This window comes from Camelina sativa, chromosome 17 (assembly GCF_030686135.1).
Source record: "Camelina sativa cultivar CO46 ecotype springtype chromosome 17, ASM3068613v1".
Taxonomy (NCBI): domain Eukaryota; kingdom Viridiplantae; phylum Streptophyta; class Magnoliopsida; order Brassicales; family Brassicaceae; genus Camelina; species Camelina sativa.
In genome coordinates, this window is record NC_141896.1 from 2786162 (window position 1) to 2805836 (window position 19675).

General features: G+C 38.3%; 4 protein-coding genes and 1 pseudogene across 7 annotated transcripts; 1 reads left to right on the forward strand and 4 right to left on the reverse strand.

Annotated features, from left to right (window-relative positions):
• Positions 1-1420: 1420 nt before the first annotated feature.
• Positions 1421-1979, reverse strand: LOC109130027 (cyclin-dependent protein kinase inhibitor SMR5). Its single transcript, XM_019239210.2, has one exon. It carries the CDS (start codon positions 1977-1979, stop codon positions 1734-1736), a length of 246 nt encoding a protein of 81 aa, XP_019094755.1. The 3' UTR covers positions 1421-1733.
• LOC104754919 (ATP-dependent zinc metalloprotease FTSH 10, mitochondrial) lies at positions 1611-6636 on the forward strand. 2 transcript variants are annotated; one of them, XM_010477209.3, is made up of 9 exons: positions 1611-2131; positions 2212-2663; positions 2772-3006; positions 3133-3207; positions 3628-3761; positions 3882-4361; positions 4458-5225; positions 5469-5696; positions 5948-6636. In XM_010477209.3, exons 2-9 carry the CDS (start codon positions 2613-2615, stop codon positions 6422-6424), a joined length of 2448 nt encoding a protein of 815 aa, XP_010475511.1. In that variant the 5' UTR covers positions 1611-2131; positions 2212-2612; the 3' UTR covers positions 6425-6636. The 2 variants fall into 2 exon arrangements, with proteins under 2 accessions (XP_010475511.1, XP_010475512.1); XM_010477210.3 differs by having other exon boundaries at positions 2002-2663; positions 3133-3201.
• LOC104754918 (scarecrow-like protein 31 pseudogene) lies at positions 6604-9451 on the reverse strand (annotated as a pseudogene). The gene has a single exon (XR_015586565.1). The product of XR_015586565.1 is annotated as a scarecrow-like protein 31 pseudogene (transcript).
• Positions 9452-10862: 1411 nt separating this feature from the next.
• On the reverse strand, positions 10863-13810 carry LOC104754921 (scarecrow-like protein 14). Its single transcript, XM_010477211.3, has 2 exons — positions 13597-13810; positions 10863-13494 (listed from the first exon to the last, which is right to left on the reverse strand). The coding sequence occupies exon 2, from the start codon at positions 13422-13424 to the stop codon at positions 11130-11132; it is 2295 nt and encodes a 764-aa protein (XP_010475513.2). The 5' UTR covers positions 13425-13494; positions 13597-13810; the 3' UTR covers positions 10863-11129.
• A 2099-nt stretch (positions 13811-15909) lies between these two features.
• On the reverse strand, positions 15910-19512 carry LOC104754922 (telomere repeat-binding protein 5). 2 transcript variants are annotated; one of them, XM_010477212.3, is made up of 10 exons: positions 19301-19512; positions 18733-18876; positions 17900-18635; positions 17642-17806; positions 17493-17558; positions 17326-17405; positions 17000-17241; positions 16624-16890; positions 16461-16524; positions 15910-16372 (listed from the first exon to the last, which is right to left on the reverse strand). In XM_010477212.3, exons 2-10 carry the CDS (start codon positions 18811-18813, stop codon positions 16193-16195), a joined length of 1881 nt encoding a protein of 626 aa, XP_010475514.1. In that variant the 5' UTR covers positions 18814-18876; positions 19301-19512; the 3' UTR covers positions 15910-16192. The 2 variants fall into 2 exon arrangements, with proteins under 2 accessions (XP_010475514.1, XP_087350862.1); XM_087494736.1 differs by having other exon boundaries at positions 17900-18632; positions 19301-19438.
• Positions 19513-19675: the final 163 nt, after the last annotated feature.

Sequence of the window (19675 nt, forward strand, 5' to 3'; positions counted from 1 at the left end):
ATCTAGGCGCGGACTTGTCTCTCGAATAATATATAATGAATCAGTGGTCTACAATTATACAAGTTTTCAAAAACTGAAAACATTAATATCTTTTCTTTGTGTGTGTCTATCATTTGGGAGTGTTTGGAGAGAAAGGAGCAGAGAGGGACGGGGGTAAAGTGTTCCTTACGATAAATAATTTTGAAATCGGGACCAAGAGTAGACAGCTTTGGTCTAATAATATTCCACATGTTTTTTTTCTCACTTCTGTTTTCAAAAAAAAAAAGTCTGGCTTCCTCGAAATTAACTCACTCTCCACTAATCACAGTATATTAGTACTATATATTAGCATTGCGTCGTACGTCCTTCTTACCATTTCTCAATTGGTGAACGTTCATGTTTGTTCGTCCGTCAAAGTCACAGACGTACAGTATACGATGATGTGTTACAGAAAAAAATGTTTAGTAAGAAAACAAAAAAAAAAATAAGATGTATATACCCATATTAAGTGATCTTAACCATGTTAATCAGAAAAAAAAAACCATGTTAATCAGAAATCAGATAATCATGATTTAAGCACTACACATTGTTTCATCTTCGGATTATAATGTGAAACTAAATCTTCGTGTTTGTAAGCTTATTTCTAGAAACGAGACCCCTTGAACTTTATTTCTAGAAAGGACAACAAAAAAGTTTAAAGGTAAGATTTTCTTTCAGATTTGATAATGGAAGAAGATACACCCAAAGTTCAACAATTTATTTTACCCCAATTCTATCATTGAATAATATTATTGAATTATGCACCGTCGCACTCCTCGCCCGCCATGATGGAAACCGGATTTTAAAAGATTTTCAATAAATAAGTTTTAAGTTTCAATATTCATAACTCAACCTATGTGAAATTGCAGATTCTAACAGCCAAATTAAAACAACCTAAATTTAAACTGGTTAGAGACTCCAAAAACCCACACGGTTCAGATAAAATTTTGAAGTTAGAAGGGTTTTCAATTTTTTTGTCACCCTGATTTCTACACACGTACGGATCAAAATAAGAAAGAATTGAGAGGAAGAGGTTACGAAGGATCCGTGATCCTCTGATCTTGGTGGTCCAAGCATATTCTCATCATCATTAACATCTTGAATTAGTCATGGCCCTTGGACTAGATTAGTACTGTATACGACATTAAGCAAGAAAACTGCAAGACTCGACATATTCATTCCCTCTTACGTTGTGCAACTGATGCCATACAACCACATAGGACATAGCTTCCAATTTACCCGAAAAAGGTTTATAGAAAAGTTTTAGATGCGTCCGTAACTACACATGCAAGTAATACAATCACCGTTTATACTTCATACTTTTAACAAAGGAAAAAAATACCAAAAAAGGCAAAACACTTATGTATAGCAGCCTCCAAACCGACAGAAAACAAACAAAAACTATAAAAAAGTTCAACCACACTGGTTCAACAAAAAGTTCATACAAACATTGTTTTGCGTATCATCATACTCATACATCACTAATTCACTATACATCACACACAACAACAAAAAAAAAAAGAAGAAGAAGCTGAACCACTTAATGTGAATCGTCAAGCTTATGCTTCCATGACGTGGAGACATAATACAACATACATAACATAGCTGTATTTAATCAAACCCGCACCCATTTACAAAATCAAACCAGGAACGGGACGACGATATAGCTAGCATACATATAACATAATAAAAAAAGTCAAAAGATGATTCGCAATCTAAGCGCAGCTAGGTTGTCGTTTAGAGGCTGCCACCACCGAGAAGAACAAGTCTAGATCCGGCGGCTGAAAATATCCATTCTTCGGCGGTTCCTTCCTTTTCCCAAAGTGTACCGATCTCTTCCTTCTCACTGGAGGCGGACACGGCGGATATGCTGGTATCCTGCAGTCATCACGCGTCGGCGTTGTACATCCCATGTTGTAGTCGTCCTTAACGGTCACCGTGTCTCCGTCGTAGTTATCCATTTTTCTCTCACTATCTTTCCTAATTAGTGCTTCTTTATTACACAAGCTAGCTTAGTTTTGCAAGTGCGCGTAGCTTGTTCTGGAAGTTGCTAAGTGCTTGCGGTGTAGAAACTGACACGTGGAGGAACGTACTGCCACGTGCTAAAGCGTAGGTATGTTCAGGTAGTAACAAGTTGCCACACATACATACACACACACACTCGTTTATAATGTGGGTTTAGTTGGAATCCAGGCCCATTTAGCTCAACAAGGGCCCTAATTTTACCACTCAAATACCGAACCACGCTCCAAGAACCGGTTGGTTTAGAGACCAAACCGGTTGAAATAAACATATGTTGGAGTCTGGAACGCGTTGATGTCTTGGTACCCAAGCAGCTCAAAGTTGTCACATAAATTTGCTCTGTCAACAAATAATAATAATAAAAAATCACAAATTTTTCGTTCTGGGTTCTTTGATTTCTTTCAATTGCCGCAGCGCATCTTCATCACTTCTGTAAATTTCACTCCTTTTTTGCTTTATCTGAAATCGAAAGCTGCCATCTTTCTCCGTTGGGGTTTTGATTTTAAAATCTCCGATTTCGGTTTCTCTGTGTATTATGCGATCTCAGTTTTGTTCGTATTGATTCTTTGACAATGATATTCTCCAAGCTCGGTTCCTCCATCGCTCGTTCCTCTCGTTCCAAGGTTCGTTTGAATGTGTGATACTTTTCCCCACCAGATGGTTGTTGTTAATTTTGTGTGTGTTTTAAAATTCCTATTTTTTTTTTTTCTTTTAAATCCTGGTGAAATTAGGGATTTGTGTACGGAGGTGGTGTGAGATCGGCGATTTTAAGCGAAGGGAGGCTTCGAGCGCCGTCGAATCTCGAGGCGGCGGCTAATCAGGTAAATGGTGGATTAGGGTTTCTGAGGCGGCACTTTGCTTCTTTAGCTGCTCGCAAGGGGGTGGATAGAAGTGGTGATTTAAGCCGCGTTTTCGCTAACCCTAGCTTGCGTCGGTTCTTTTCTAGCCAAACCCCTAAGAAGAAGAGTATGCATTCAAAACCCTTTATTGTCATACGGAATCAAATTAGTTTTGTTCATATCAATATGAGTGATAAATTGGTGCCCATTTTGTTTTTGGATTCTCTCATAAATGGCTATATTTTGTGTGCAGATTACGAGAACTACTATCCAAAAGATACTAAGCAAGCACCCAAGAATGAGCAGAAATCCGAATCCAGAGGTGAAGGTTCGTGTGACATTCCTTTACTAACTTTGGATTTCGACTCCATTTTGTGATATGCAAAATTAATTAGACTATTTGTGAGTTTTGTTTGATGAGTAGGCAGAAAATTATAGGATTTACTAAGTGAAGATGTTTGACCAGCAAGGGTATTGATAGCTTATAACTTTGCTGACCAAATTACCAACTACGGTACTCGCAGTTGTGCTATTGAGAATTGATCAGTGTACTAATGATTTGAATTACATGTATAGTATGGAGGAAATATGTAGGTTGTCATGAAACTATTTTGAAATTTGCTGTATCAATCTTTTTGTGAATTTACTCCCTTCGACTTTTTTTTTTTTTTTTTTTTTGGCTTTTGAAAGGATTGTGAAAGTTTGTTTGAAGCTTTTACTAATTGGATATGTATTTGTTGCAATGCAGAGGGTTCGAAAAAAGCCAAAAATGAAAATGTTGGGGACATGTTCACGAAAGAATTCCAAAATATGTTAATTCCTCTGATGGCCATTGCTTTTATCCTTTCTACTTTCTCGCTTGGTTCCCGGGACCAGCAACAGGCAAGCATGTTTAACTAAACTTTGTTTACTCTGGATCTATTTATCTATATTATGCTATCTATCTAATTTCATGGACATGAGATATATTAATTAATTTTCCGTGTATATCTGTTGGTTCAGATTAGTTTCCAGGAGTTCAAAAACAAGCTTCTTGAACCTGGTCTAGTGGATCACATAGATGTTTCTAATAAGTCAGTTGCGAAAGTCTATGTGAGGAGTTCACCAAAAACACAAACTGAAGAAGTTGTTCAAGGCCCTGGTAATGGAGTTCCTGCTAAAGGACGTAGTGGTCAGTATAAGTACTACTTTAATATTGGTAGTGTTGAATCATTTGAGGAGAAACTCGAAGAGGCCCAAGAAGCGATAGGCGTCAATTCTCATGATTTTGTTCCTGTCACCTACGTCTCTGAAATGATCTGGTACCAGGAACTGTTGAGGTTTGCACCGACTTTACTTCTCTTAGGTACGCTAGTTTATGGGGCAAGACGGATGCAAGGTGGACTGGGAGGTGTAGGCGGACCTGGTGGGAAGGGTGGCCGTGGAATTTTCAATATAGGGAAAGCTCAAATAACGAGAGCCGATAAAAATTCCAAGAATAAGGTTAGCATTTCAATCAGAATGGAATTACCACCCTCATTTCCCATTCATGATGCTATTGGGATTTACAACTGATCTTTTTTTTTTGGTTTTTGCCAGATATATTTTAAAGATGTTGCGGGATGCGAGGAGGCTAAACAAGAAATTATGGAATTTGTGCATTTCCTTCAGAACCCAAAGAAATATGAAGAGTTGGGAGCTAAAATTCCAAAAGGTGCACTTTTAGTTGGCCCACCAGGGACTGGAAAGACCCTTCTAGCAAAAGCTACTGCAGGGGAATCAGCTGTGCCGTTTTTGTCTATATCTGGTTCAGATTTCATGGAAATGTTTGTTGGTGTTGGACCTTCCAGAGTGAGAAACTTGTTTCAAGAGGCTAGACAATGTGCACCTAGCATTATATTTATTGATGAGATCGATGCAATTGGCCGTGCGAGAGGACGTGGGGGTTTCTCAGGTGGAAATGATGAGCGTGAAAGCACACTTAATCAGCTGCTAGTTGAAATGGATGGATTTGGTACTACCGCTGGAGTTGTCGTCCTTGCTGGGACTAACAGGCCAGATATCCTTGATAAAGCTTTATTACGGCCTGGCCGGTTTGATCGTCAGATAACCATAGATAAACCTGATATTAAAGGCCGAGACCAGATATTCCAGATATACCTGAAGAAGATTAAACTTGATCACGAGCCCTCATATTACTCGCAAAGGCTTGCAGCTCTCACTCCCGGATTTGCTGGAGCTGACATTGCGAATGTCTGTAATGAGGCGGCTCTTATTGCTGCCAGACATGAAGGAGCAACAGTTACTATGGCGCACTTTGACTCTGCAATCGATCGTGTTATTGGAGGTCTGGAGAAGAAAAACCGGGTATGTGCTTTCGCCTAATCAACAAAATTATACTGTTTATATCTTTATAGCCGTTTTTTATATATATGATATGTTCATTTTTGGTTATATTTAGAGTCTTTTCGATAGGAATCTAGGATAGATCTCAAGTTTGAAACCCAACAAATTGGTGAAGTATCACTATCAGCTAAAGATTGCATCTTGTTATTCCCAATGGAAACCTGAATGTTCCTATAAGATTTTTGGGTGGTTGCATGGCCACAGGTAATAAGCAAGCTGGAAAGGCGTACAGTAGCATATCATGAATCTGGCCACGCGGTTGCTGGGTGGTTCCTGGAACATGCTGAACCATTACTAAAAGTGACTATCGTTCCTCGTGGCACAGCAGCACTCGGGTTTGCCCAGTACGTTCCAAATGAAAACTTGCTCATGACCAAAGAGCAACTCTTCGACATGACTTGCATGACTCTCGGTGGCAGGGCAGCTGAACAGGTAAATCTATCAACGTCCAACTCTTTTTGGTTGTGAAACTGAAAGTGTTATGAGTGAAGGATCAAATGTAGGGATATATATCCCAAAATGCTCTCTTTATTGCAAAAAAACATACGCAAAGCTTAAAACTCTCTTTTTGATATCCTGGTGTAGAAGTCAAGACCTCTCATTACCGTTTCAGGTCATAAAATTTCTGTCATTTGTTTTTCAAGCTGTGTGAATCCTGTTTTTTTGGTGGGTCTTGATTTCAGGTATTGATAGGAAGAATATCGACGGGGGCTCAGAACGATCTTGAGAAGGTGACCAAGATGACATACGCGCAAGTGGCGGTGTACGGATTCAGCGACAAGATTGGATTGCTTTCGTTCCCGCAAAAGGAAGACGAGTTCTCAAAACCGTACAGCAACAGAACCGGTGCAATGATAGACGAAGAGGTCCGAGAATGGGTTGGCAAAGCTTACAAGCGAACTGTTGAGCTGATCGAGGAACACAAAGAGCAAGTGGCTCAGATCGCTGAGCTCTTGCTAGAGAAGGAAGTTTTGCATCAGGATGATCTCGCTAAAGTTTTGGGTGAGCGTCCGTTTAAGTCGGGTGAGACAACGAATTACGACAGGTTTAAATCTGGATTTGAAGAGACGGAGAAGGATAGCCAGAAGGAGTCTGTGACATTGAAGCCTGTGGAGGATGATGGAGTTCCGCCGCTTGAGCCACAGGTGGTTCCAACGTAGACGTTTTGGAGACACCCAAAGTTAATACTAGTACTCATTGTAAATTTAATCCAAGCCGGCAATAACGAAACACACGCTTCTGTACCCTCCGTGAGGGAGGGATTGTTCTTTCTGGAGAAGTATCAATTTTATTTAGCTCTATCAATTTGCTCTGTTCAGAGAATCATCAACAATTGGAATACTCCAATAATGAAAACTATTACTCTGTAAAAGTGTTTAGCTTTAATCACAGTAGAGAGTGTCATTGTATACAGCAAAAGTAAAGAGCATCAAGTACACCAAACAAGTCCACCACAAGCTCTGCCTCCAGAAGAAAAATAAAACAGAACTTGGGACTACATGACACTCTTTAAGAGAAGAAACACAAAAGCTAAGAAGGGACCCAACAAGAAGAAGAGAATAGGATGCGACCTTTCCAACCTTGTAAGAACCAGTTACTATCTTCGTCAAGGACAAAGTCTTTGTGATAACCCCATTTCTTCATTTTCACCCTAAATGACTCGACAAGCTCTGCCTTGACAGGCTTTTGCTTAAAACCAGCCCTAATCATCCTCACTTGCCATTGCTTGTAAGTCTCCGGTCTCTCGACTCTATCTACACCTTCACAAGCTATCACGTTCATCACTTCTCTCCCGTAAAACTCCCCTTCGAAATGTATCCTCTCCGGGTTTTCTCGCGACAGAGTCGCACCAAACAAGTCAAAGAGCGCCGAGTAGTGAAACAGAGCTTCTTTGAACCGTGTGGTGAAGAATGGAGCGTTAAAAGATCCGTTAATCGTCGAGCTGAGGAAAACGTTAGGGTTCATGTCTCTGATTAGTTTCAAGAACCCGTCCCTCGGACAATCCTCCTCCCCTGGAGTCGCGTCTCGGAGGTTCTTGAACCGGAGAACTGTATTAACCGCAAGAACCTCGTTTGGTCGGATCTTGAACTCCTCTATCCGGATTGTTTCCCAGTTCTTAGACGCAATAGCATTGTACTCAAACGGTATACCAAACCGTTTGCAATACTCCGTAAGTCTTCTACCCGTATCCTGTATTCTCTCGGTTGGACGAAACCCGTGTTGAGGAAGCTCAATGCCCGTGATCCGTAGTTTCCTTAGCCCGGTTTTGTTCTTTGACAAGTGCTGTATAAACATCGGCCACTGGAAACCGTAAAGGATCCCGAAATCGATTATATGAAGAACCGAAGCATCCTTGGCAGCATCAAGAATCATCTTGTTTGAGTAGAAATATATCAAAGTCATAAACGGAGATGCAGACAAGAACACATGGTAGAATTTAAGAATCTGTGCAGCTGTTCGTTTCTTCGAGATAATAGAATCGTAATAACTCTGGATCGTGTTCCCTGAGCTTCCTTGAAGACGAGCCTCAAGCGCATTAGCAAAGAAATGAGCTAGTCTCTGTGATGCATCACCAAGAGGTGAACTCTGTTTCCTTATCTGCCTCAGCAAATCATCAGCTGTAATCTTATCCCCTGCTGAAACGGACTGTGCACATAGCGTTAGTAGTGTGCGGAAATCAACAGCTTGACTCTTCTTTTTACCCCGGCCGGTTCCTTTCTTAGCCTGATGAAGTACCTTGTTTGAACCATTCTCGCCATCTGCTTGAATCTGCGGATCACATTCGCCATCAAGAAGCAAAACCTTATCAAACATTTCTGTTAATTTCCCGTCTTCCACATTCACTGCATACTGCTTACTACTCCTAGTTTCCTCTAGATCATCTTCTTCTTCCTCACGCGCGTGATGACTCTTCCTAGCTCTCGAGATACCGGACCAATCTTTCTCTTCTTTCACCGGAACAACTCTTTCTTTCTCCGGATCAAGATTAAAGATCCATTGATCAGTATTAGGAAGAAACTTGCTAGCTTCCTCTAGCCCTCTCTTAAACTGCATAACAGAATCTGCATCACTAAACATACTCCTGACAAGAACCTCGTTGTCCGGCTGTCCGAATTGCAACATGTTTGACCTTGGATCCGACACAACACCGGAATCAACAAGATGATTATCATACAACACTTCAGTCTCTGTAGTAGAGTTAGCGGCTGTTTCAGTGCTGTTACTACTGCTCCAGTAATCACCACTACTATTACTACTACTAGAAGTAGTAACAGAGTTAGGAAGATGAGACTGAGTTTGGGAGTCGTTGATCACTTGCTGCAGCATTTCTTCAGTCTGTCGCAGAGCCAATGAATCGTAGAACATAGATTGATTCTCAGCGATACTCTCCTCCATAAGAAGCTGGTTTACATATTTCAAAAGGGTGTTTTCAGAATCAATCTCATCAGCAGGAGGAGAGTATTGATCATCTTGTGATGGAGGAGGAACCCAAATCGAAGAAGGTTGGTGGTGGTGGTGATATTGATCAATACGGAGATCGAAATCGGTCGAAGAAGGAACACCGAAACCAAGATCAGGAATCTGATTTGGTAAGAAACTCACATCGTAACACTCGTAACCGTTGACCACCCTTGAGTAATTTTTGGATTCCATCAATTCCAAAATAAAAAAGGAAACTTTTTTGAATTCAAAAACCCTAATTCACGGAATTTGATTCCCTCTTTCACAAATACAAGAAGAAAAGAAAGAAAACACAGAACTTTACAAAAGATTCAGCAAAGGATGAGGTGAAATCGGAAACAACATTGCTTACATCTGAAGAAGAAGAATAAGTGGGGAAAAGTAGAAGAAGGCAAGAAAAAGGCGTCAACTTTATTTTTTTTAGATCATGAAGTTACAAAAAGCATAAAACTTTATGGGACATATGCAAATAGGATTGGGTATAATTGCTATATGCGTGAGAGCAGAAGCAAGAAATCGAGAGAACTGTAGAGAGATTTAGAGAGGAGGAAGTTTCCCGGGAAACTCAAAAGGGGGACAAGACCAGTCTTGCGATTCGTCCGAGGAGGTGCTTTTGACTTGTCATTTATGAGTGTTTCTCATTCGTGGGCTTGTTGGGCCCATTTGTTTTATTTATTTACTAAGTACTGTATGTAGTAGTGATCGTCATGTTAATCGCAAAAAAGTTGCCATTTTTATGTGACTAGTGGTCGAGGAGGAATCTATTCTTTTTATAGTAGTGATTGTCTCCTAATCCCCACATTAAGTTTGTATAATCCATATGTTAGACCGACTAACGATACATACTCTTATATGATCCATATGTTGTTTGTGAAACTGCAAAACGTAAAATAACTTATTTGTAGTGCATTAAGAAAGTATTTCGAAAGACTAAGTTGACAATATTTCGAAAGTTGAATATATGTCGACGAATTAGGATCTTTATATTTCTTTTATGTAATCCAATTGTGTATTTCTGATTTTTAATTTTTTTTTGAGTGTTTTAAAAAACTAGTTTAAGTAATATTCTTAATTATTTGGACTATGATAGATAGTGAGTGTTTCTGTTTATTAGCTGCAGTCAAACCGTACAAATGGTATACGCAAACCATTAATTTATATTATTACGTAAATCATAGAACTGATGTTTTTTTTTATTTCTTGTTTGCAATTATACATGATAGCAACTTCTAAAAAAAAAAATCTAATTAGTTGCAAATTTCGACTGCATTAGATTGGTTATATTTTTATATATTTATTGTCCATATGTACTTGATCAACTCTTGTTTCATGATATTATTATTTTTGATGTAAAGTCAAAAGTGTTTCGCACAAAAGATATATATATTTATTAATTTTGATTCCAAAGGTTTCAAGTTGACAAAAGAAAAGAGTTTCATATGCGAAAACTTGGAGAGCAAGATTAATAAAGGTTCCTGATAGGTAGAGTTGATTATCTGACCAATAGGAATTATTTTTAAAAGTTGCTGATGGAATACTTAAGCGATTTGATTGTAATTATTATATAGAACCACGATAATAAAAATACACAAAGAACATAGAAAGGACTCCTCCAGATCTGATCTCTCTCATTCACAATGTCATTCTGACATATATTTGTGAGATTCTCACCATACAATATTGTATACTCGTATGTACATGAAAAAATACATTATACTAGTACTATATAATGTCAGAAAAAACTCGAAATTGAAGTGGGTGTCACGTTTGATCTCATTTATTTATCCCCTTTTTTCTGTCTCCAAATTAAATATTGAAACTTTTTTTTAGAGTTACAAAAAATTATTGGAAATATTAGTTAGGAAAAGTTCATTGGATTGATTATTTCTTTGAATTTGAAATTATTTTTGTTGTTCAATCAATAACTCCTAAGAAACATGTCATACTATTGATTCATAGGAGTTTCCACTTTCCATGTTTCAAAGTTTGCATTATTTCTGATTATATTGTCCTAATACATGATTATCTACTTTTCTAAAGAGTTTTTGTTCTTTGGTATATAGGAGTCCTACTGTAGGACATGTCACACTCTGCGAGCCTGATCAATGCAATAGAGAACTTTTTATAAACAAGACATTGGAAAAAAAATGTAACATTTCATTATTTATGCAACAAAAGATTACATGAACATATATAGCAAAAGATCATGCAGTGAGTACTACTATATCTCATATTATATGTTATTACTCTTACAAACAAACACGCTATGCCACAAGCATATAACAACAATACCCCTAGTGTCCAAGAAGAACCTAACTCTGAACTTAATCTTACTCCTGTTGGCGAGTGACTATCAACAGAAAAAGCCCTACTAACAGTCGCTTAGGAGGCAAGAAAGAACATCTATGAAGACGAAGGAACCCAAATAGATGAAGCATACACGATCCTACCTTTCCAACCTTGAAGCAACCAATTACTGTTTTGATCAACATCGAAGTTTTTATCGTACCCGTTATCGATTTTTATCTTCAGATTTTGCATCAGTTCCTTCTCAAGCGGAAGCTGTCTAAATCCTGCTCTGATCAATCTCGCCTGCCACTGCTTATACGTCTCTGGTCTCTCCACTCTCTCCGTTCCTTCACAAGCCACAACATTAATAATCTCTCTCCCATAAAACTCTTTCTCAAACATCAGCCTCATCTCGTCTTCCCTCGTTAGCTTCGAGTCACACATATCAAGCACAGCCGAGTAATGAAACAACGCTTCTCTGAACCTTGTGACAAAGAATGGCGCGTTGTAGTTTCCACTTAGGATCGCCGGGATGAAGACATTTGGGTTTACTTTTCTTATCAGCTTCAAAACAGCATCTCTCGGGCTGTTCACCAGAACGGTCTCATCTAGAAGGTTCTTGAAACGGAACAAAGAGTTTACAGCCACAAACTCTCCTTGTCGAAGCTTTAAGTCTTCAACTTTGATCGTTTCCCATTTCTGAGCAATTGCGTTGTACTCAAACGGAACATTGTGTCGCTGACAGTATCGAGCCAAACGATTACCAGTCTCCTGAACTCCTTCCGCTGGTCTAAAACCGCGTTGAGGAAGCTCTATACCAGTAATCCGAAGCTTAGGCGAACCACCAGGCCTGAGCGAGAGGCGATGAATAAGCGCAGGCCATTGAAAACCGTAAGATATCCCAAAATCTATTATATGGATCGTGTTGGCGTTTGCAGTGAAACGCATCAGGCTGTGATTAGCAAATATGATAGCAGCTTTTTTAAACGGACAGACCGACATGTATGTCTGGTAAGCCTTCAACATGTCTGCAGCAGATGTTTTCTTTGAAGATAAAGCGGTGTATATCTGTGTACCAGTCCCAGCTAAGCGTGCTTCAAGACTATTTGCAAAATAATGAGCCAATCTCTCTGACCCGTTGCCTAGAGGTGAAGAATGCTCCCTTATCTGTCTTAGCATTTCATTGGCGGTTCTACGATCATCCACTGATACAGCTTGTGCACATAACACCAAAAGAGTCCTCAAATCAGCAGTTTCTTTCTTCCCTGAATCGTTACTTAGACTAGTAGCAGCAGTTGATTTCTTCCCACGAATCTTTGCTCCATTTGACTGCACCGCAATTTGCTGTGTCGTCTCAACATTGGCAGGCTCTGCTGGAAACTTCTGGTCAAGAATGCATACAGGTTTCCCAGGGCCACATACCAAGATCTTATCAAACATTTCAGAAAGCTCACTTTCCTCAACATAAACAGCTGATTGCTTGTTACTTCTTTCTTCAACAGAATCCTCATCATCGTCACGCCAATGGCTTTTCTTTCCAGTCAATCTGTGATGTTCTGTCTCATCCTTCTTCTCTGCCTTAACAAAAACCTCAGAACCATTTTCCTTGGAACCTGAATTACTCGGGATGTAACTATCCACATCGATAAAGAGCTGAGAAGATTTAGGAAGGAACTTACTCGCTTCCTCCACCCCTCTCTTGAACTGCATAGCCAATTCACTATCTTTAAACATATTAGAAACCAAATCATCGCCAAAACCTGACCTATTACCACCAGCACCACCAACCGTGACACTGTTGGACCTAGAAGTGGACTGGAAAACAAAATTACTCGGCATAGGTGACTGTAACCAAGAAGATCTATTCTCAAAACCATCAACACTCCAGTGTGAATCAGAGGAAGTAGTAGTAGTGGTGCTAGCGTAATCACTAAAGGCACCACCTGAACAAGAACCATCAGGGCTATCATGAGTCAGTTTCTCATGATGGTCAATAGAAGCAGAGGAAGAAGAAGAAGGGTACTTTTCGCCAAGGGCCTCATAGAGAGATTTCTCAGCAGCTTGAAGAGCCAAGGCGTCATGAAACATACAAGGCTTCTCTTCCATGTCCTCTTCCATAAGAACTTGGCTTATATACTTCAAAACGGAATCAGAGAAATCAGCGTCATCAGATGGGGATGATAACAGATCTCCTTCTGCTACTGCAGCCTTGTTGTTGTTGTTATGGGGATAAGACTGTGGAAGAGGAGGATCCATGGATGCGAAGTCTAAGAAAGGCTCATCTAGATAGAATCCATTAGTAGCAGCTAAACCTAAGGTGGTATTGTTGGAGGAGGCAGGCAAATCAAACTCGCTAGTGAAATCGAACTGGTCCATGGATCCAGGGAATCCATCCGGGTATGAACCCATGGATCGAAATACAAAAACCCAAAATCTAGAGTCGTTTAAAATCAAGTAAAGGTCGAAACTTTATTAAAACCTGATCAAAAATACCACCAAAAAACAGAGCAGTAAAGATCAGAGAAGAGAAGAGAGAGTATAACAAAAGAAGGAGGGAGATAAGAGAGAGAAGTGAGCATACCTCTTCGAGGGTAAGCAGATTAAGCGGATTCGGCAACAAGATGACAAGGAAGGAAGAGCCTTGAGGTAAGAAAGAGGAATCAGGTCTGTGTACGTGTTGTGGTGTAGAGAGAGAGAGAGAGGCCAGAGAGAAGAAGATGAACCAAATAAGAGAGAGAGATAAGAACTAATTATAATTGTTTTATTACTTAAAAGATAATAAAAATAAAGTATATGCCTTTGTGTTTTTAATTTCCCTCGTAGTATAATTTAACAGTCTGAAAGGAATCTATCCGGTTCCGGACAATCATATTTCAGTATTTTGTTTTTACTACTAATTACTACGAACAGATTTTTATTTTTATTTTATAAAAATAAAAATTAAATTATATTATCTTGCTGAAAACTATATTTATTAATTTTAAAAATTAGTAAATAAATAGCTTCTTTTTTTTTCTTTTCTTTTTGGTGTGGTGACCAATATACAAGAATGAAATATTATATATTGCTTTATTTTAAGTTTTTTAACAAAGAAAATAGCTAAAACTATACAAGTCATTAATTATATGTACATGGATACCATATACCACCCAAAGAATAAGCTAATTTCAATCAATCAATATCGTAATACAAGTCATCCTTCGATTTAGGCCAAGCCCTACATGCAAAACTAATCATTTTACTTTTCTTCCCAATTCTTACTCACTGTTCTTTTTGGTTGACCTGTTTTATGTCGAAGACTAAATAATTAATTCCTATCATAAAACTCATTGTCTTACTTTTTCTTTAAAACATCTTTTAATTTTATGGGTATATTATGCCGGAGAAAAAGTTTGGCGTTACAAACTTACAAAACAAAGGACAAAAGAAAAACAAAAATTTGGAAGCAAAGAAACGGATAGCCCACAAAAACAAAGAAAAGAAGACGAAACAGAGCTAGTCGAGTCGATGACTACGAAGGCCAGAAAGGTCTGTCTCTTGGGATGTATGATTGATGTCGGCCTTCGTTGGTGACACACTTCTATAGAGAGCACTACTGTGTGTTGTTGCTTTCGATTTATTGATGGTTTCCCAAATCTTGAAACTTACTTAAAGACATAAATCTTTCTATTTATTATAATAATGGCTAATCATAATTGAACTACTAGCTACTGTATGAAGTTGGAAAGTTTTTAAAATACTACTATCATTTAAAGATAAGACAAAAAAAAAGATAAAATAGTTGATATTCCAAACTTTGTATTCCACTTGAATAAAATTAGATTTTCCTAATTCCTCACGTCTTTTAAATTTGATCAAAGTTCAAAGAATACTTTATTTGTAGCAATTGTATATACTTTTCTAAAAAATATAGAGATTTCAACTTTTTTAACTCCAAATCATCGCTCCTTAAATTATGATTTTTAGTTTTTCATTAATTGCTCGTAACTTTCGCATGCCAATTATAAACATTGGCCTAATCCTAGCCACATGCAGTGGCCGATGCAGAAGTCATTCTTGTATGGGGCACCACTTTAATGAACTAATAATTTTGTTAAATTTAATTGATATACTACTTAGCTTAGCATTTTACATGTGGCACAACCTTAAGAAACTGAATTTTTTGTTGATTTTAATAGATATACCAACACAAATTACCTAATAATTTACAAGAATTAAGAAAATGAGTATGGGGCACTTGCCCCACCCCTCATAAGCCTAGATCCGCCCCTGGCCACATGCATGAACACGACCAAACAAAAAAAGAAAGCACTTTTTCTACCCGCATAACAACGATGCTATGCTAGCAAAAAACATAAGACTCACATATAGGTGTCGACTTTTGATAAGGATATGAAGTAAGGAAAGTGACATCTCCAATAATTTCTCTCCATTCATCGATAAGATCCTAAAGAATCTTCCACCATATATACTCTCTTTTCTCTGTAACTTTTCAAAAAAGTGTGTTTAGCCATTGAGAAAAGTCCCATATAGCTATTACCACAAAAGGCCAAAGTGAATAATTATTGGTACGTATGTTTAATTTGTTCCATTTCCTCTTATCAACTCGACCTATTTTTGTCACGGAATCTTGTCTCAAGGCCCCATGTGCGTATCACAGAGCTAAGCTTCTTGGTGATTTCTACTTCATACATATATTATAACAACTTATTTATTTATTTATTAATCAACAAGTTTAAAGTTTAGATCATTTTTGATGATATAGATACGAGCAATTTGCTGACAAACTCATAAATACGATTATACGATTAGCTTGCGTGACACTCTTTGTGTGGATTTTTCAAACACAATAATACACCACAAATTATAAATATCTCAATTTTGCAAAGGCAACAAAAGGAAGAAACATCTTATTATAACAACGCTCTGTGAAAAAATTACATCAGACTTCACATATCTTCATCTCTATATTCTTCTTCTTCATCACAATCCATTCCTCTTTTTTTGTTTTTGTTTTTTTACATTGAATCTCTTCAAATACATGACATAACAAAACAAATTAACAAACAAAAAAGTATATATATATATATATATATATATGAAAGGAAAAAAAATTCCAGGTTCATCCTGCTATAACGTTCATTTTCACGTTGCAAAGATAAAATTTGTTCCCGGGTCTATAGACCAAGACTGGTCTCGAGTTTCTGGGGTCCCTCTAGCAATAGGTGTTTCCCCTGTTGCTGGGACCAGTAGGCATGAGCCGTTAGTACCCTGTCTAAGAGCTCCTGTGGAACTGGCTCACCTCTCCTTTGTTGCGGCGATATTCTCGCTGTGTGCACCAGCGTCTTCCATTTGTCCTATTATTCACATAAAACCCCAAATTACTTCTTGCACAAGCAACATAGACCTCATTACTGAGTTGTAAAAGGAGAGTTTTTTCTTTACCTTTAAGTCAACGTAAGTCCGGTGCTTAGCATTATCAAAAGCTCGCAACTTTACATCACGCCACCTGCATATAGATGTGCCCAGCAAATTTATAATTATTGTGGACCAATTACTGATGGAAATTGAGTCTTCTACTTTGGTGAACATAAAAAGTTTTAGTTACCTTCCAGTCCCAAGTCTCTCCACAGCTTGAACAAGTGCCTCTACTTCTGCAACAGAGAAAGGTCGACGGATTCTGCGCTGTGCCACCTCAGATCGCTTGGTTTTCCGAGGTGGGACTACGGTCAAAGCCTGAACATGCAGAGGACGGACTGGAATCAAGGCTCTAGAGTATATGGTTTTAGCCCTATTTGGTGCTGAGGGTTTGGAGTCAAGGTCACTTTCTACAGAATTACTCGGTTTAGCATGCTTCCCCGGTGATGGGAGACATCTAGTGACAAACAAACATGTTCCGGAAAACATTAGCAACCTAATTATTTTTCTACACCAAAGAAAAAAAAAGAAGTAAAACATTGATCTCTGGAGGGATTGATACTGACCTTGTTAAAGTGTGAGATACATTACATGGACGCACATAGTCAGAATCTTCAGGAGGTAGCGGTTTAGTGGATTGTGGAGGATTGGGCTCAAGACAAAACCCTAGCGTATCCGAAAGAGTGTCTAGAGAGATTCCACTCTGAAGCAGCATTTTGCTGTCGTCTCTAACTTTTTTCCCATGAACAAGAACACCTATGCGTAATTCACCTCCAAGTATCGAGGTCAAAGCTTCCAACACTGTCCTCTAGAGAAGAGGAAGTAAATTTTTCATCATTATCCATAAATATGAATGACCCTTTTCAGAAAATTCTAAGTCAAATATCCAAACCTTTAGTGAACCAACAGTTGCAGTCTCTGGGATCTCAATGAAAAGTTCAGGAACTCTAAACGACTTGATTCCAAGTTTCACTAAGCACAGCAAAAGAAAATATGAACAGAGTCAATACAAAAACTCATGAGTGATAGAAACAGGAAAAGCTTCATAGAAACATTTACCGTGAGAATCTCTTGACTGCGCTGCTGGCTGCTTCTGACAAGCTATGGATGATAGAAAACCTGAAGCTGCAGAACACAAAGCTCAGAGTTGATCATGATATCATCATAACGTGGTTTTGACGTTTAAATGACAAGATTTTTGGTAATACCCTTTCGAGGTGAACCAGAAAGGCCTTCAGTTTTAGCAGTTTCATCAGATTGTGATGCTGTATAACCATCAAAGTATCTTCTTTTTTTGATAGGATAGTTTCTCTCTAATCTTTGGCTTTTGAGACAATGTTTCTTGCTGTAGTAACCATTCTTCATGTCCAAGTCTAAACATTTTCATGGATAAACCATAAGTACTAAAACCAGAACATCTTTAAAAGAACATATAACTACTAAATAGCCCACAATTAATGGTTCACCTGAATTAGTTACCGTAGTATCTCTCGGCTTTGGAGAGACTTTACAATACTTTGAAGCAAAAACTTTCCTTATTCTTCTATCTCCAATACGGAGAGTTGACCTAAATGATTTTGTTCTGTAACGAGCTGACAAGTTTTCGCCATCATCATCATTTTCCTTACCAAGTAAATCTATATCATCAGAGCATACTGAAGGATTTTGGGGAATTGGTTTCCTGAATCCACTACCTATATGATTCTCATCCTTGGCTACAACGTTCCTTGATAACTTTGCTTCAAAGTTTAGCCCACCAAGCATTGATTTCTTATCATTACACTCTGACCTATAGCAATGATCACTATTGTTGTCGATCTTGGTGTCCTCATAGGCCAATTCTTGAGTTTCAAACTTCTCTGAAGAATCAGAAGTTACACCAGAAGAAGATCCAAAATGGAACTCTGTAAGGGGACTTGGAGATCTATTGAAGCTTTGAATTTCATGAGATTTTGGAAGGATCTCAGAGACAAAGAAACTTCTTTCAGCAATATTATTGGTAGTCTCTTCTTCCACTGTTGGATCACGGCCGTTAAGCGGTTCTGTCTTAACTGCACACTGATCTTCATTATTACCGGATGATGCGTTGTTACTTGAGGAAGAAGAATTCCCACCTTCAAGAAGCAGTTTGCCAGCTACTGCAGCCAACAAATCGAACGACGATATTTGATGGTTTTCGTTTTTCTTCTTGAAAGCACTCTTCTAGCAAAAACATACATATCACTATCAGAGGGGAAGATTGGAACATGAAACTGTTATTAGAATAGACACAAAAGTTAAAAGAAATATATTTAGTTACTCTGGGTGATCTGGCAGCTCGAGGTGTGTGAGGCACCTCATAGCCATTGAATCCATAATCAAGCCTCTTTTGCAACACCATGATTCGAAGAACATTTCAGACATTCAGCAAAACGAAGGCATCCTCACGGATGTTACAAGATCCCTGCAGGAAAACAGATCTATGTTAACGAGTTCCAACAATGTATTAGAATTTTTCCAACATATATATTCATCTTGTGTATGTTTCCAAATTCAGAGATATATCATATCTTTTTCTTTTGTTAAACCTCACTAGAACCCAAGAATTTTCTACTTGCCAAGATCTGTCTAAAGGCCTCACTTGATTAATGATAACGTAAAGAAAGAAAACAAAAAAAAAACAGAGCAAAATCTCACACATGAATGAAAACCTAATAACCAAGTGAAACTCTTCTAACCCTGAAACTAGGTTTTCATGGAAACCAAACGAAAGTCTCTCGTTCTTAGGAAACCACATTACAACATTGTTAAATAAAAACCCTTTGTTTTATTCGAATCACCGCAATTCGAATAGCAGATCCAAGAAAACATTCAAAAATATTTCTCACCTTTTTCCGGCAGGCAAATGCACGACGATAAGAGAAACAAGAGAAGAATCAGCAGACTGAAACCAAAATGTTTTTTTATTTTCTCATCAAACACATTTTTTTTTCTTTTTTACTGGAAAACGAAAGAGAAAAACAAAAGTTTCTGTTTTTATTTTATGTTTTTTTGTGGGTGGAAAATGGAAAAACCCGACAAAAGAAACTACGGGAAGGAGAAGGAGAAGGGCTTAAACCCCGTTGGTCTTATACGAGTAACACCGGACGTGTGAGAGAAAGAAAGAAGAAGAGCGAATAACCAGTAAAACCCCCCACCCCCCCTGAAGACCTGTTCTTCTTCTCCCCTTCTTGGGTCACCCACCACTGTCTCACGCTACCTCC